The sequence below is a fragment of the Temnothorax longispinosus genome, chromosome 5, assembly GCF_030848805.1.
Source record: "Temnothorax longispinosus isolate EJ_2023e chromosome 5, Tlon_JGU_v1, whole genome shotgun sequence".
Classification (NCBI taxonomy): Eukaryota; Metazoa; Arthropoda; class Insecta; order Hymenoptera; family Formicidae; genus Temnothorax; species Temnothorax longispinosus.
This window is the reverse complement of record NC_092362.1, coordinates 11,585,319-11,600,292: the sequence shown is the minus strand read 5'-3', so window position 1 is coordinate 11,600,292 and position 14,974 is coordinate 11,585,319. Positions and strand designations below refer to the sequence as shown.

Below are 14,974 nucleotides of genomic sequence, written 5' to 3'. Positions count from 1 at the left end.
GTTTCTTTTTATTTATTTATTTTTTACGAATCTAAAGGAGCTACGAGATCTTGCTTCTTTTTTTTGAAAAGGTTGTTGTAACACCTTTAAGTCAGCATCAGGACTACTACTGCCTTCATTGTTTTACCACAAGTAATACTCTTAAAAAAAAAAGAAAAATAAACAAATAAAGTATTAAATTTAGATGAGAAAGTAGGGCAACAAATAATTATTCGCGAATTAGTAAATAACATAGGCTGATTTTTTTATATTTGATGAAATAGTCCAGTCGCCAGGTGGATTGAGCATTTTTTCGAATGTTTTGCTTCCTCATAGAGGAAGCTTTGTGATGGTGAAAAAATTTTTTTTGAGATTTTGATGGAAATAGGTTTAGAATGTTCTAAAATGTCGAAAAATCGTATTAGTAAAAAATGTCCGGATGTGTGTGTGTGTGTGTGTGTGTGTGTGTGTGTGTGTGTGTGTGTGTGTGTGTGGGTGGGTGGGTTTGTGTTGGGGGTGTGTGTATGTGTACGGATTTTTTGTACACGCATCTACTTCTACAATTTTTTAGATACCGGGTTGAAATTTTTCACACAAATAGAGTATCATAGAAAGTATGTTTCTCCTCAAATTTTATTAAAATCGGTTGACCGATATAGATTTTATTGGCATTTTTTTTTTAGAAAAGTGTTTTATTCTATAGCTTCCTCAATATTTGAGATAGCGATTTATATCTAATTCTATTAAATTTTTCAGTCTTTTCTACCCCTATTTCATATATAATTAATTAAGATTTGGTTAATTAGTTCTGGAGTTACAGATGTTTGAAATTTCGGAGAATCCGTACATAAATAGAACTCTGATAATGTTTCAACCAATTGTGTAATCAACCAATTTTGAGATACATATGTACATGCATACTTTTGAATTTTGCGAGGATCGGTGAAAAATACCGATTTTTAAAATTGTTTAAAAAATGTGTAAGTTATTTGATGGTTAGAATTTCATTTAATGAAATTATTAAATTTTTTTTAAAAGCAAAAGTTAAACGCAGAATTTTTAAGAGAACAAACTCTTTTGGTGTTCTCTCTTATCTATTTTTTTAATCGATAGAGTATTATTTAAGGAAGGTTGGTATTGAATTTGGCGATGATCGGTAAAGGGGTTCTTTAAAAAAAATTTTTTTTTAATTTTTTTAGAAATGTCCGTGGTTGCTATAACTTTTGCAAATTTTGAAATATTGAGCTACTTTTTTTATGTTTTTTGGGTCGTAAAACAAGAATCTGTAAATAGTTTTTTCGTAAGTCGATGCAATAAAAAGTTATTAACAATTTATTTGTTTAAATTGCCCTAGCGATCAAACTATACATATCCTATAAAAAAATGAACTGGAGAAAATTTGTTCCTTTTTTCACGACGAACAAAATGGCATTTGAATTTTTACATAATCTTGATTATTGACGGAAATATGTCAATTTTTATGTAATTACTGTCTGCGCGTCGCGGAGTACCCTAGGCGTGCGCGCTCGCGCTCAATTGTATCGTTAAAACAATTGAAATTCTGAACTTGTCTGAACTTGCAAAAACGCGCCTACGTGCTATGTTCTATGACCCAAAAAACATAAAAATAAAACATTAACTTAAAGGCCGGTTTTCACACGCAATGATTAGTGGCGCCAACTGACTGGCATTCATTGGCGCCAGAACCGACTAGCAAACTCACAAGTATTTACACAGTGATTGGCGTATACTATGGAAAATATTTAACATTTATTAAACACACAGTAAATGACAGCAAGCATATAACCTCCAAATTTGAGGTTATATGCTTTGGCCAATAACCGCCAGTGAACGCCACATTACTAGCGCCAGTTTGTATCAAGTGTTTACACTTGCATTTTTACTGGCGTTAGTCGACTGGCGCGGCCTGGCGCCACCAATCATTGCGTGTGAAAACCGAAGCCATGAACCTCGAAAAAATGCTCAATCGGCCTGGCGACTGGACTAAAATATTAGTATCAATTTTGCGATTAAAACTATTTTACAATAGTCGTGAAAACCAATGAACTACTTGTGTTAATTATGCAGGTTTTTATCGAATAAAATTTTAATAATATATCTTTTAACAATGTATTAGAATAGAAATTTTTGTTGATAAACTTTTATAGTAGCAAGATCCCCTATAACGTTTTCTGCAATTGCAATGTTGGCAACAAATTATTGCCGAAAGGCCGCAAATGGGAAACATACTTATTATTGCCAATTCTGTTAGCACACTTCCGTCAATATGCAACAATCTTTGTATTGCTGATGTCGGATTTGCTCTGGTGTTGTCGTCAATTTGACTGCGGAATATGTTCTTCAGATTTAGTTCACGTTAGAGACCAACTGAGGACACAGTACGCTCTGGTTTTGACATTATCGTTCCACTGGCATTTGTTTCCCTTTTGGTAACATCCCACAATCAAAATGTTTGCTGGGATGTAATCTTTTCAATATTTAAAACTGAATGCCTTTTAATTAATTATTATTATCATATTTTTATATAAAGTTAACTGATAAATGAAATGTTTTATCTATCTTACGGGAACATATATCTTTATATAATTACTTTTAAAGATTAGGGTCTAAGATTTTAAAGTTTCAGTAGTTTTAATTAAGTACATTTTTTGTTTTATCTTTAATATAAATTAAAAAATATATAATTAAAAGTTATTAAATTAATTTGTAAGTTTGTTGAATTTTACAAATTGCATTTTTATATCTTTGTAATTAGGTTATACATACGATTCTTATTAATCAGTTTACACTGGTGGGCCCGAAATCAACGTTTTGTGTCAAAACTGGTGAGAGCGAATAATTTCGTATTTTACATAAAAACTTATCTATAAGGGTTTTTTTGTGTCATTGATGACGACTCCAAGGTCAAAATTTCAAAATTAAAAATGACGGATCCAATATGGCGGCTTCTAGTGGCTATCCCGCACAACATTTTATATTTCAAATAGATAGCAAATACATATAAAATTTGAAATGTTGCAATAATATAGCAGATACGTAGCAATACGTATAAATCATGTACTAGATACATGTTTAATACCGATGAATGTCCGCGTCTAGATATGTAATTACGTTACGTATCAGATAAGTATATGGCAATATATGACGATATTGCCATATACGCAAAAAAAGATTTATATACTACTGATATAAAAGTAAAGTATCAGTTAAAATACAGAAAGCGAAATAATTCTTGTCTTAAAATGTTTCTCGATTAATGTGTTCTCGAAATATGAAATTTTCGTGCTTATCTCCTTTGGCTGACCCGAACGTGAGCACCCCATACGTACAAGAGTAAAGTACCAGTTAAAATATAGATAGCGAATTGGTTTTAGTCTTAAAATGTTCCTCAATTTATGTGCCTTCGAAATATGTGCAATGAGATTTCCGTGCTCATATAATATATATGGATCCTATAATGATATATGGATCCATATATAATTTTATATAAAGCACCAAATTTCACATATAATTACATATAATCGTATATATTTATATATAATCATATATAATCTTTTTTCCCGGGTAAGTTGGAAAAATATATGTAGAAAAATATATATGGAAAACGCACATTGGTTCATAACTTCTCACGTGTGGAAAGCCCACGCATGTACTTCGAAGGCACATTATGTGTCTAGTTTAACAATAGTGGAGCCCTCCGCAGGGGAACTATCCAAAAATATAAACTATTATCTGCTTTAAACATTTAATTAAATAATAGCAATGTATATTGTATTATTAAAGCAAAAAGATTTCAATCTATTTACGATTCACTGTTTTAAATAACTTTCCTTTGTTCATGCGTGTACTATTTCGATATATATATTAGTCATTTATGCCTTTTAATACTCAAAATAACTGCTACATTTCTCAAATTTTTTTGTTAATAACTTTTAAATAAACAACGAGCGCGGGCTGAAACCTTCTGAAGGTCACTCAGAAGGGTGACCTTGACAACATACTTAAAAATCAAGGTCATCCAAGGTGACTTCTTCCATCTGCATAATTACCTATATATCTTTTTACGCATATATATTTCAGGAATTAAAATTGAAAAGTAAATTTGCACACTTTTTACAGTTGTCTTCAATTTTTTTCTTAGGCAACACAAGTCGTGAGTCTCGCATGATAGTCCTCGGGGAGGTGCCACCTTCGCAGCCGGAGCAAGAGCAGGAGTCTGCGCAGGATGTTGCAGCTCAATGGTTGCAGTCGGAGGATCAAAGGACATTGGTAACTGGCGGCAGCGTTCTGGCGACAGCAAGCCGTAGGAGACAAGATGTACCGCCGGTGCCGCAGCCACGGCAAAGGATTGCCAAGGAAAGACCCAACATCAGGGTCTTACCTTCCAATAGGAATCGTAAGTCACGTAGAAGACGCATTACGGTTGCAGGTAATCATCTCATTCATCTCATTGTCAGTGGGTATGAACAATATTTTTAAGGGATTGATTTCAACAGAAATGTTTAATATATAGTCTAATACAATTATATTTATCACCAAATTTGTATTAAATAGTTTACGTGTATTTTTTTGAAAGCATTTAGAGAGTTTTTGGAACAAACATTACACAGGGTGTTTCTTAAGTAAGTAGACAAATTTGAAGGGGATGTTTCTTGGCTTATTTTAAGAAGAAAAGTTTTCTATAAACATGTTTTTTAGGTCCTAAACTGTTCTGTTTTTAAAATACAGGGTGTCAAAGATGCACGCTGCTGGTGGATCTAAAAATGTTTTATTAGTACTAGAAAATTGTTCTTAATAACACATGTACGCACACCAAATTTGAATAAAATATTTTTAAACGTTTTCCAGATTTTTGAAATTTTTATACTTTCTTTCCACAACTTTAACATCCTGTATTTAGAAAACGAAGCAGTTTAGAGAACTCATGTGTATAAGACCTTTTCTTCTTAAAATAAGTCAAGGAATATCCCCTTCAAGTTTGTCTACTTACTTAGGAAACACCCTGTATAAATACAGTTAATTGCGTGTATCTTTTGAAATAATCGCTTATATCTATTGAAAAATCATATATAGCGAAATAAATGCTTGATAAATATTCGTGCATTTTTTTTCAATTGTAAAGAAAAATTTACACGGTTTAAACTTTTAATAAAATAAATACAGTTAAATACTGAATTAAATACTAATTAATACTTATAAATAAAAGTAAAAGTATTAGAGTTAATTAATATATTAATATTTAGTAGTTTTCTCTTTTTCCTCTTTCATTTTTTTATTTATTATATTTTTCTGAGGTTCTTTTTTTTAATTTTTCCTGAGTATATAAAATAATCTTGAAAATAATTTAAGGGTCCATTCTACCTTGATGGGTAAAAAAAGAAGTACTTTTTTGCGAATTTTTGTTGAGCAAGGTAAAACAGATTGTAGGCTATTCGGTAACGGCAACTGTACGCTTGGCGAGGTGAACAGGAAAACACACAGATTTCTCGAATACTCTATATATATATATATTTGTCATCTGTACACTTAACACGTCTTGACTCTACGACACTACGAGCTCTTCTGTACACGACCGAGACGACCGCAACGCAGACAATGACCGCACGTAAGCGTGGCGCCCCGAGGCTCGCGCCACACGGGAGCTGCCCTCTAGAAGGGCGGGAGCACATCGCTCGTTCAAAGCCCAGCTTCTCATACTTCCTCACTTTGTGCGAGCGATCCGTGTTCGTCTAATTTTCTTCTTTATCTGTAACATATCAAAAATCAGTTATCGAGTAAAATTGATCTCTAACTCTGTTCAAACTCTACATTCATTATATTGTCTCTTAGATATGCAAATGCTTCTAAAGGTAAAGGTTTTGTCATAATGTCTGCCAAGTTCTCTTTGGTCTCAATCCATTCGACTTTCACCTTCCCTTGATCAACACACTGCTTGATAAAGTCTCCATGAGTGTCAGCCATATGTTTTCTGTTTCCAGTTTCTTCTCTTTCTTCTAAGTTTTTCTTTATTTCTTCTAAGTTATCATCAAACATTTTAAGTTTGTGACTTCCATCCTTCTTAGTGCAGTTTCCTGCTGCTCTGTTATCACACCAGATTGTTGCAGGCAAGAATGTTTTTCCAACAACATATCTGAGCGACTTGTCTAATGAGATTACTTCTTGACAGGCCTCACTCATTGCTAGATACTCTGCTTGACAGGTAGAGAGTGTGACATATGTCTGTTTATGACTTCTCCATGCTATCACATCTCCAAATATTTTGATTATATATCCTCCAGTGGATGTAGAATCAATGCAATCTCTGAAACTAGCGTCTGTCAGCGACTCTAACTCATCTGTTTTACCTTTAAACATCAATCCTCTATTTGCAGTTCCTCTAAGATATCTGAAGACTCTTTTTACATCTTGCCAGTCTTCTTCCGTGGGCTCTAATTGTCTTCTTGCTAAATAGTTTACTGCAAAGGCTATATCAGGTCGTGTAGCATTTGCCAGATACATTAAGCTTCCTATAGCTTCTCTATAAGGTACTCTTTTAGTTTCTTCTCTAATACTCTTTTCTTCTAATTTTCTGTTTTTATTGCTCACTTTTCTGGTGACCATAGGAGTGTTCTGAGGCTTGCATTCATTCATATGAAACTTTTCTAATATGCTCTCAGTATATCGCATCTGATGAATATACATACAACTTTCTTCTTTGTTTCGCTCTATTGTTATTCCCAGAAAGTTCTTTGGTTCCCCAAGATCCTTCGTCTCAAATGTTTCACTCAACTTCTTTTTGATTTCTTCTAATTTCTTCTGATCATTACTTGCAACCAACATATCATCTACATAAAGTAATACGATCACTATTTTGCCTTCTTTCCTCCACGTGAACAGGCACGGCTCATGTAGGTCGTTCTCTAATCCAAGTTTCTTAGCCTCTTCTGAAAATCTCTTATTCCATCTTTTCGGACTTATCTTCAATCCGTATAAAGCTCTATTCAATCTACACACCTTAGTTTTCTTGGTGTTTTCATCCAGTTCTACTCCCTCTGGAATTTCCATATATATTTCATCTTTTTCTTCTAGAACTCCATTTAAAAACGCAGTCTTAACATCTAGCTGACTAGCGTATAAGTTATATTTATTTATTATTGCTAATATAGATCTAACCAGTGACAGTCTTGAAACCGGTGCATATGTCTCTTTTAGATCATACACATTTTTGTCTTTACATCCTCTTATCACCAGTCTCGCTTTATATCTGGTTGATCCATTTGCTTCTAATTTCCTCTTAAATACCCATCTTGAATCTATTATATTAGGTCGTCTTCCATCTAATTTCTCTAATGGTCTATCGACAAGTTCCCACACTTGATTAGCATACATAGATTCAAGTTCCTCTTTGACTGCAATTTTCCAATTCTCTCTTTCGTTACTTGATATAGCTTCTTCATAAGTAACAGGCTCTCTATTTAACGATGCCATAAGGCATTGATGTAATTCATCTTCATTCTCTATATTCCGTTGAATATTTTTCACATTAATATAATTAGCAAAGCTAACATCTTCTATTTTTCTCCGCACATCAGTGTCTCCATTATCTTCTAGTTTTCTTTTAGTTTTACTTCTAGTCATTGGAGCTTTACTTTCCTTTCGTGCGTCCTTCTGCTTCTGTTCGTCTAGTTGTGTTGTTTGTTTTCTCGGTCTACCTCTTTTCCTTTTCTCAGGAATCTCTAGTTTTTGTTCTCCCTTTTCTTCATCCTCTACAAATTCTTTCATCCAATTTTCATCTGTCTTTTTCTTCTTCTATTTGACTGTTTTGATATACATTTTTATATGTTATCTTTTCATTAAATCTAATGTGTCGGGACTCTATAAATTTTCTTGTGCTTGGATGCCAGAGTATATATCCAGTGTCAGTATATCCTACCAACACACCTCTAATAGCTCTCTTGTCAAATTTCGACGTAGGCTTTGGTACTCTTGCATATCCAATGCATCCAAATCTCTTTATTTGCTCGAAATGACAACTTGTTTCTGATGAGAACTTCTTCAAGGGGATCTCATACTCTATAGTCTTATGTGGAGATCTGTTGTACGCATGCACAGCAGCGTCAACTGCCAACTCCCACATACTTTTTGGTAATCCCGAGTCGAACATATATGTTCTTATTTTCTCTTGCATCGTTCTGTTGAACCTTTCTGCAACTCCATTATGTTCCGGAGTGTACGGTGGTGCATATATGGCTTCTATATTTTCTCTTTTTAACACTTCTTTAAAAGCACCTCCCGTAAATTCTTTGCCTTGATCTGATTTCACATAGCATAGCTTTTCTTCTTTTCCTAGTAGATTTCTGGCGGATATTAGGTATTTCTCTAGAGCCTCTCCCGATTCATCTTTCGTCTTCAAGGAGTAAGCTTTCGCTAATCTAGAATAATCGTCTATAAAGGTTATTATAAACCTCTTTCTTCCTGGATAAGATGTAGGTTTTATTGGACCCATGATATCCGTATGTATCACTTGTAGTGGTCTCTGTGCTCTATTTCTGTTTTCTTTAAACGGCAATTTTGCCATCTTTGCCATTATACAGACTTCACACTCTAATATGGAGTTATCAAACTTAACTGTCTCTAATCTCTTTTCTACTTTTTGTAGCTGTCTTAAATAGTTTAACGACGCATGACCTAATCTAACATGCCATAACATCGCCTCATTTATTTTCTCTAATTTCTTTACTTTTTCAATTACTGAGCTTTCACACATTTCTTCTATATTCTCTAATGTTTGTATATCTTCTAACTTAATGGCTTGATCGAGTTCAGCATTATTGTGTTCTATATTTTTGTTCACATTTGTGAGTTCTCCTTCATTCTCCCTCCCAATCGCAGAGCCAACATTGTCTCTTTCGTCTAATTCTCCCTCCGAAATTGATAATTCACTGGTCTGAATGTTTGCTTGCGATTGTTCAGGAAACTCACAATGTGGAACAATTTCTGCTCTACATCTATACACAGCACATTCTATACTTTCATTGTCCTCTATATTATTGTTTTTAACCTCAAATTGCATAATCCAATTTGGTTTCTCATAAATTCCTTCAAAAACAATTTTATTTGTTAGTTTATTGTGAACTTTAAATACTTTATCATCTAAATAAATACTGAACCCTGCATCAGCCAGCTTTCTTAAAGATAGTAAATTTTCGGATACTTCCTTCGTTGCAATTACATTTGTTAATTTAATTACTTTCTTTTCTTTCTCATTTGTTAACAACAAAAGATCTCCTTTACCATCTATTGAAATGTCTGCAAGCTCATTCTTATTGGCACATTTAATAACTCTATTATTACATTTTTCAAAGTTTGACAAAATTATATTCTTATTCACAATGTGATCTGTTGCACCCGAATCTACAATAAAATTGACTAATTCTTTTGAACTATCTCTATCTTCTATTACTTTAGTCATGCATAATTTACCTTCTTTTGGTTTTCCTTCAATTGCTGTTTGCGATGGTATAGTTTTCTTGGCTGGTTGTATTTTGGTTACTTTCCCTTTATTATCTACTCTTTTTGTTCCTCTTTGCGCAAATCTACCCTTTTTCTTTATATTTTTATTAACGGTTTTATTTGTATACCTTTTTCCTCTAAATCTGTTCGTTTGGGCTCCGGCATTAGGACAGCTATCACCCTTGTGTCCTCTAATCTCCTGGCAGTAATAACAGAACCAGGCCTCTGATCCCGCTAGTGGGCAGTCCTTCGCCATGTGACCCAATTTGTTGCATCGGTAGCACTTTACTTCTTTGTGCTCTTCTGCGGTAGCCCTCTGCACTCTAACCTCTGGTTTCTCTAGCTTCTCTCTAACTTCACTCTTAGTCTCTGCCTCTAACTGCATCATGAAAGATTTTATTTCATCTACATTCATTTCTTTAAGATTAGTTTGTCTTCTAATTAAATCTATATTCCTCAGTTCCGGCACATTAATTGACACAGCTTGATACAATGCAGATCTCATTTCTTGTTCTGTGAGGGGTACCGCATCTTCACATGATTCATATTCTCTAATTATTGAATCAAAGCGTTCGCAAAAATCACTTACTTTTTCGTCTTTTCTCATTTTAATTTGATAGAGTTTAGTTCGTACCGATGTATGAGTAACGTTTACTTCACTCTTTTTATAACTTCTTAATTTCTTCAAAATTTCTTTTGGATCTTTTTCATGTAAAATCCTTTTATGATAATTTTCATCTAAATGATTGATTATTATATCTCTAACTAGACTTTTTCTCTTAGCAACTTTTAATTCGGAAAGATTTTCTGGACTATCAATGTTTGAATCTATTACATCTAATAACTCGTTATTCATTAATTCGGATTTTAAATAATCCATCCAAAGATCAAAATTGGATTTTTGCGTCAGCTTATATTCTCTTCTAATATGCAACCTTTGACTGTTTAATTCTATCTCTAAAGCACTCTTAATTGTCTCTAAACTTCTATTTTTCTCGACTGAACAGACTGTTTCATCTAACTTTTTCTTTTTAGGCTCTACTTCTGATTCTTTAACCGTTTGTATACCGTTTTCTACTTTACTTTGTGTATTCTGTTTATTTACCTCTAAACGTCTAATCTTTAGTTTCTCTTTCTCTAAATTTACGTGGGCGACTTCTACCATGTTTTCCATCATGGAGGTTGCTTGGGTCATAACCTTGTCCAACATCTTCATTACCGATTCCATTTTCTCAACCATCTTTTCTTGTTTCTCGTAAAGCATCTTTGTCCCTATAGGTAGTACAGGACGATTTTTTCAGCCCATTCTCTATTTACATCTATGTTTTCTATTATTTTTGGTTTGCCACGTTTCGGGATTGCACCCTTTGCTTCAGTCTCTTTCTTGTTCTCTTTTTCTTCTAAACAAAATTTTTAAATTACTCTATCTCTGAATACACAAGTATATTATCCTTCTTGATTGTTTTATTTAAAAAAATACTCTCTTACCTTCATCTTTATTTATTGTTTTATCACTACCTCTCTCTCTCTCTACCACTGTGACCACGCTGCTGTCACTATCGTAGTCAACCAGTGAATCCTGGTTTTCTTCCTCATCCATCGGAACATTTTTCGTCTTATCTTCTTCCATCTAAATCGGGATTCAAATATCAATTGAACATTAGCATTCCTCTTTTGACAAGATAAACTAACATTCATATTGACCGATAATAATTTACAATTTCTATCACTCAATCTCTTTCAGCGATAAAAATGTAATGCTTATGAGGCTATGTAGAACGCACTGCAATTCACAATAACCCCAAAGCGAGAAAACCACGCGCCTCTGCAGGGCTATCCGCACGCGCACACCACTGTCCGTTACGATCTCCAGCACTGCTGAAAAGATCTATGGGAGCTCGGGTTGATCACGCACGCGCACGGGGCCCATACAAATTTACGCGGCCTCCCTGTACAGTAATCAAGCTACACCGCACAGCTAGTCATGCTCAATTACCGACCCGATACATGTCGATTTTGAAAATTAATTCCATACACATGCCTGTATATATATATATATATATATATATATATATGTGTTATGGCGTCGCATCGATGCTATGTTTTTCAAATCGATCATGCGTCAGCGCGTGCCCGGCAACGCGTCCCTCGCGCCAAAATAATGACTCACTTTTCACGATCGGACTTTCGCGCGCCAAAGAAATGACTCTCGCCGTTCACGATCGGACTTGCACAGGCACATCGCTTTTCCCGCCAGCTTGTTACCAAGCGGCATATATCTATCTCTTTCTATCTCACACATCTATCTCTTTCTATCTCACACATCTATCTCTTTCTATCTCACACATCTATCTCTTTATACATCTATCTCTAATTCTCTTATTGTCACTGTTGCCTCTATTTCTATCTCTCAAGACATCTATCTCCTTCTAACAGCATTTATCGAACGAACGTTCTTATTTGCTGAGAATTCTCTCGTTTTGCTCGTCAGCAACGAGGAATATTATTTACTTACCCTCTAATCTTCTAGATCCTTCTAAATGTTTTTCGTCTTCCCGATGCCCTTCGCCGGCGTCTCACACACTTCGCGTTACACGTTCAACTTGATGTTTTTGTGCTTCGTTCTTCACGCAGGGGAATCGTGCCCTGGGCCCATAACCTGTAGGCTATTCGGTAACGGCAACTGTACGCTTGGCGAGGTGAACAGGAAAACACACAGATTTCTCGAATACTCTATACAATATATATATTTGTCATCTGTACACTTAACACGTCTTGACTCTACGACACTACGAGCTCTTCTGTACACGACCGAGACGACCGCAACGCAGACAATGACCGCACGTAAGCGTGGCGCCCCGAGGCTCGCGCCACACGGGAGCTGCCCTCTAGAAGGGCGGGAGCACATCGCTCGTTCAAAGCCCAGCTTCTCATACAGATATCAAAATTATTTTTTTTACGTGATATTTATCTATCTTTTATCAACATTTTTCAAATATTTTCATAAAAAATTGGTTAATTGAAATAAAATATTCACGCAGTAGAAGTGAAGCATGCAGCGATTGATATGGCTTAGCTGCGGAAGTTCTCCCGGGCCTTAGTCTGAAACAGATAAAATTAATGTTTTTACGCTCAAAATTATTGTTCACAGGAAGTAGACTACGATGGAAAAAATTGTAAAAAAATTGACGAAATGGTAGCCTTCTGAACAAGATCCATTTTCGGCCTAAAATTTTCGAATTCTTTTTGCAATTAAAAGAAAAACTTGTTGATATCGACTTGATTGTAGTCTACTTCCTGCGGACAACAATTTTGAACGTAAAAACACTAATTTTATCTGTTTCAGACTATCGTAAGGCCCGAGAGAACGTCCGCAGTTAATCACTGCATGCTTTATTTCTACGGCGTGAATATTTTATTTCAAATAACCTATTCTATTTCAAATTTTTTATGAAAATATTTGAAAAATGTTGATGAAAGATAGATAAATATCATGCAAAAAGAATGATTTTGATATCTGTTTTACCTTGCCCAACAAAAATTCTCAAAAAAGTACCTCTTTTTTTGACCCATCAAAGTAGAATGGATTCTTATAATGTTTGAGATTCTATAATCCTATAAACGTTTGATAGGTTAATACCTGGTAATAACTATCCGGTATATATTTTATCTTTGTTTAAATTATGTTGTTGAACACAAAAATTAAGAAACGCATATTTTTCTGTATGTACGCTCTATTTTTAAGATTTAAGAAATAAAACAACCTGTTGAAGCTAACAAAGTACACTACGCAAAACAATTAGGAGAGTGCTTTAAAACTTACAAATTTTGCCGATTTTTAAGAGGCTGTATCTCAGAAGAGATTATAGGACAATTTTTCTTGGCGTATTTTAAAGGATAAAGTCTCGACTTTAAGGTAGGTAAGATTAGAGATACTCCAGAGAGAGACTGGCCAAAAGACGAACCGTTTCTGTCTCCATTTGCATTAAACTAGATGTTGGCGCAGGTAATGAGCAAACACAATTTGCTAATCAGACAACTTATATTTAATAAAGAAATTACAACTGACTTATGTGCGAGAGGCGACTGTGACCGACGACAGACTGAGAACGACTGACTGTTCATCGATCGACGCATAGACTGTCGATAGCGGCGGTAGCGCTCCTGACAGAATTACAGAGTCACCACTCTACTCGGTGGATATATGAGATGTCGATAGAGCACGACTACTTTACTCCAACACTAGAAATAAGAAAGATGGAGGTATTAATATGAAAGTGTAGAGAGAAAAGCCTCTTGCAGAATGCCAGGCAACAGGAAATAACCAAAAAATCGTTAATTACAACCTAAAAAATTCGAGTGCTATGATTGGTTAGCAACAGGCAACAGGCAATAGGCACAGAATTTCCAACGTGACGGAAACTCTGTGTCTATTGCCTGTGTCATTGTTTATTCTGCATTTATACATGATTTCTGATTTCTATACCCTGTTCCTATTGCCTGTTGCCTTGCATTGTGCAAGGGGCTAAAGACAGGATCTCTATTATTTCCTGTTTGCATGCAAATGGCGGCGAATTGGCCAATCTCTCCCTGGAGGTGAGGTGACATTGTTCGTACTCTTTTCTGTGAGGATCAAAATCAGGTTTTGGAAAAATCCTAGAAATGTCACTTTGGATTATTTGTATTACGAGACATTTTTATATACTAAACCATATACTAAATATCATAAAACATCTGTAATTTAAAAGTTTTATGTTAAAAGTTTTATTGTTAGTGAAAAGTACACAATTTTAATTTTATTGCAAAATAAATGTTTAATCTTCCAGTAAGTAATTAATAAGTACAAAATAAAAATGCTTAATAATGTTCGTGGCACCGATCAGGATAATATCAATGTCTCTAACTGAACTCTAACAAATCAAATTGGTGATGCTCTCGGTAAGACCGCTTGCGCATTTATGAGCAAAAATCAGCTCAAACTTCACTTATAAGTCATTATATATGTTTGTCTTAATGTGATCACTTGTCCGTACTCTAGACAATAGATGAGTTAACACTCGATTTGAATCAAGAGACACGGTAGTGTCTCATGTTAAGTACACGCGCAGCGCGAGACCGCTTCGTGTATCTTTATGTTAGCCGGAGAGTTGTGAGAGATTATCGGATCTCAATAATGGCTGAATCGATCAAATTCTAAGTAGGAAATAGCTCAATGGATAGTTCGGGTTTGAATTATATAATAAAATTATTTTATCTTCATTTTTTGTCTATATATCCTACAAGCAGAGATATTGCGATGCAAAGTCCGAAATGTAAATATTTTGCATTAAGACACGTCGTCCTGGCCTCAATGTCACTTTCACTTTTTCAACACTATGCAGCGCTAGTACATTTTATTTATATTCGATTCAACAAGTAAATCAGACCGATAGACTTATCGGCCGAGAGGAAGATTTTTGTCGTATTTATGTATTACTTGAGT

General features: G+C 34.7%; 1 protein-coding gene and 1 pseudogene across 12 annotated transcripts in view; one reads left to right on the top strand and one right to left on the bottom strand.

The window, feature by feature from the left end:
* The window catches only part of Spir (spire type actin nucleation factor), a 179,911-nt gene that overhangs the window by 22,014 nt on the left and 142,923 nt on the right, over positions 1-14,974 (top strand). For 10 of the 12 annotated variants that reach the window (XM_071778389.1, XM_071778386.1, XM_071778387.1 and 7 more), the window contains one exon: positions 4,142-4,429. In XM_071778389.1, the coding sequence (XP_071634490.1) occupies positions 4,142-4,429 (288 nt within the window). The remainder of the gene's footprint in view (positions 1-4,141; positions 4,430-14,974) is intronic. The other 2 variants (XM_071778388.1, XM_071778392.1) reach the window with 1 other exon arrangement.
* Positions 5,469-12,390, bottom strand: LOC139813091 (uncharacterized; annotated as a pseudogene).